The following is a 954-nucleotide window of genomic DNA, read 5'->3' as shown; positions in this document are numbered from 1 at the left end:
GCAGCCATTTTCAGACTTTTCTAGGAAATGCTATCTAGGTGAATAAACTTTAGTTTTAGTATTCTATTGTAGCCAAATCCATGCATACATGCACACATTCATTCTTTCAAAAAAGAATTTTATAAAGAATATAATTTTAAAATCCTAATGATTCATTTACTCTTTGGCAACTGATTTTCCCCCATTAGCCTGACAGTATAAGGCAGTGATGGCGAACCTATGACACGCGTGTCAGAGGTGACACGCCAACTCATTTTTTTGGTTGATTTTTCTTTGTTAAATGGCATTTAAATGTATAAAATAAATATCAAAAATATAAATCTTTGTCTTACTATGGTTGCAAATATCAAAAAATTTCTATATGTGACACGGCACCAGAGTTAAGTTAGGGTTTTTCAAAATGCTGACACGCCGAGCCAAAAGGTTCGCCATCACTGGTATAAGGTAAGCTCTATAGAAATTTTATATAAAATGCTGGTTGAATAAATCTAGAATCAATGAATAATGTTGCGCCCAGAAATATTGCGGGCACTCCACAAGCAGCAGGGCAAAGCCCCTTCCACACTAGCCTTACTTATTCTCCCCCACACTCCACAGTCCCAGCCAGTCCCCAGCGGCGCTGTGGGCTGGTTCCTCAGTCAGGCAGAGGGGGCGTGGCTTCCCAGCCAGGCCCCGCCCCCCCGCGCCGCTCCCAGCGCCCCCGCCCTCGCCCGCCCCCGAAGCGGCTAAGGAGGGCGGCGTGTGGGCATCTCCTCAGTCCTCCGCCGAGACCGGAGGGATGTTCCCTGCTCAGGAGGAGGCCGACAGGACGGTGTTTGTGGGGAATTTAGAGGCCCGAGTGCGGGAAGAAATCCTTTACGAGCTGTTCCTTCAGGTACCGTCAGTGGGGAAGGGGCGGTGGAGGGGGCGGCGCGCGCGCTGCCGGAAGCGCAGCCGCAGAGCGGGCGTGCGTGG

General features: G+C 49.3%; 1 protein-coding gene across 2 annotated transcripts in view; it reads left to right on the top strand.

The window, feature by feature from the left end:
• The first annotated feature begins 719 nt into the window (after positions 1–719).
• Positions 720–954, top strand: part of RBM11 (RNA binding motif protein 11) — an 11,892-nt gene continuing 11,657 nt past the window's right edge. For both annotated transcript variants that reach the window (XM_023758057.1, XM_006093703.3), the window contains exon 1: positions 720–874. In XM_023758057.1, the coding sequence (XP_023613825.1) occupies positions 779–874 (96 nt within the window). In that variant the 5' untranslated portion in view covers positions 720–778. The remainder of the gene's footprint in view (positions 875–954) is intronic.

Source organism: Myotis lucifugus, unplaced genomic scaffold, assembly GCF_000147115.1.
Source record: "Myotis lucifugus unplaced genomic scaffold, Myoluc2.0 scaffold_120, whole genome shotgun sequence".
Taxonomy (NCBI): domain Eukaryota; kingdom Metazoa; phylum Chordata; class Mammalia; order Chiroptera; family Vespertilionidae; genus Myotis; species Myotis lucifugus.
This window is presented reverse-complemented; position numbering and strand designations above follow the sequence as displayed.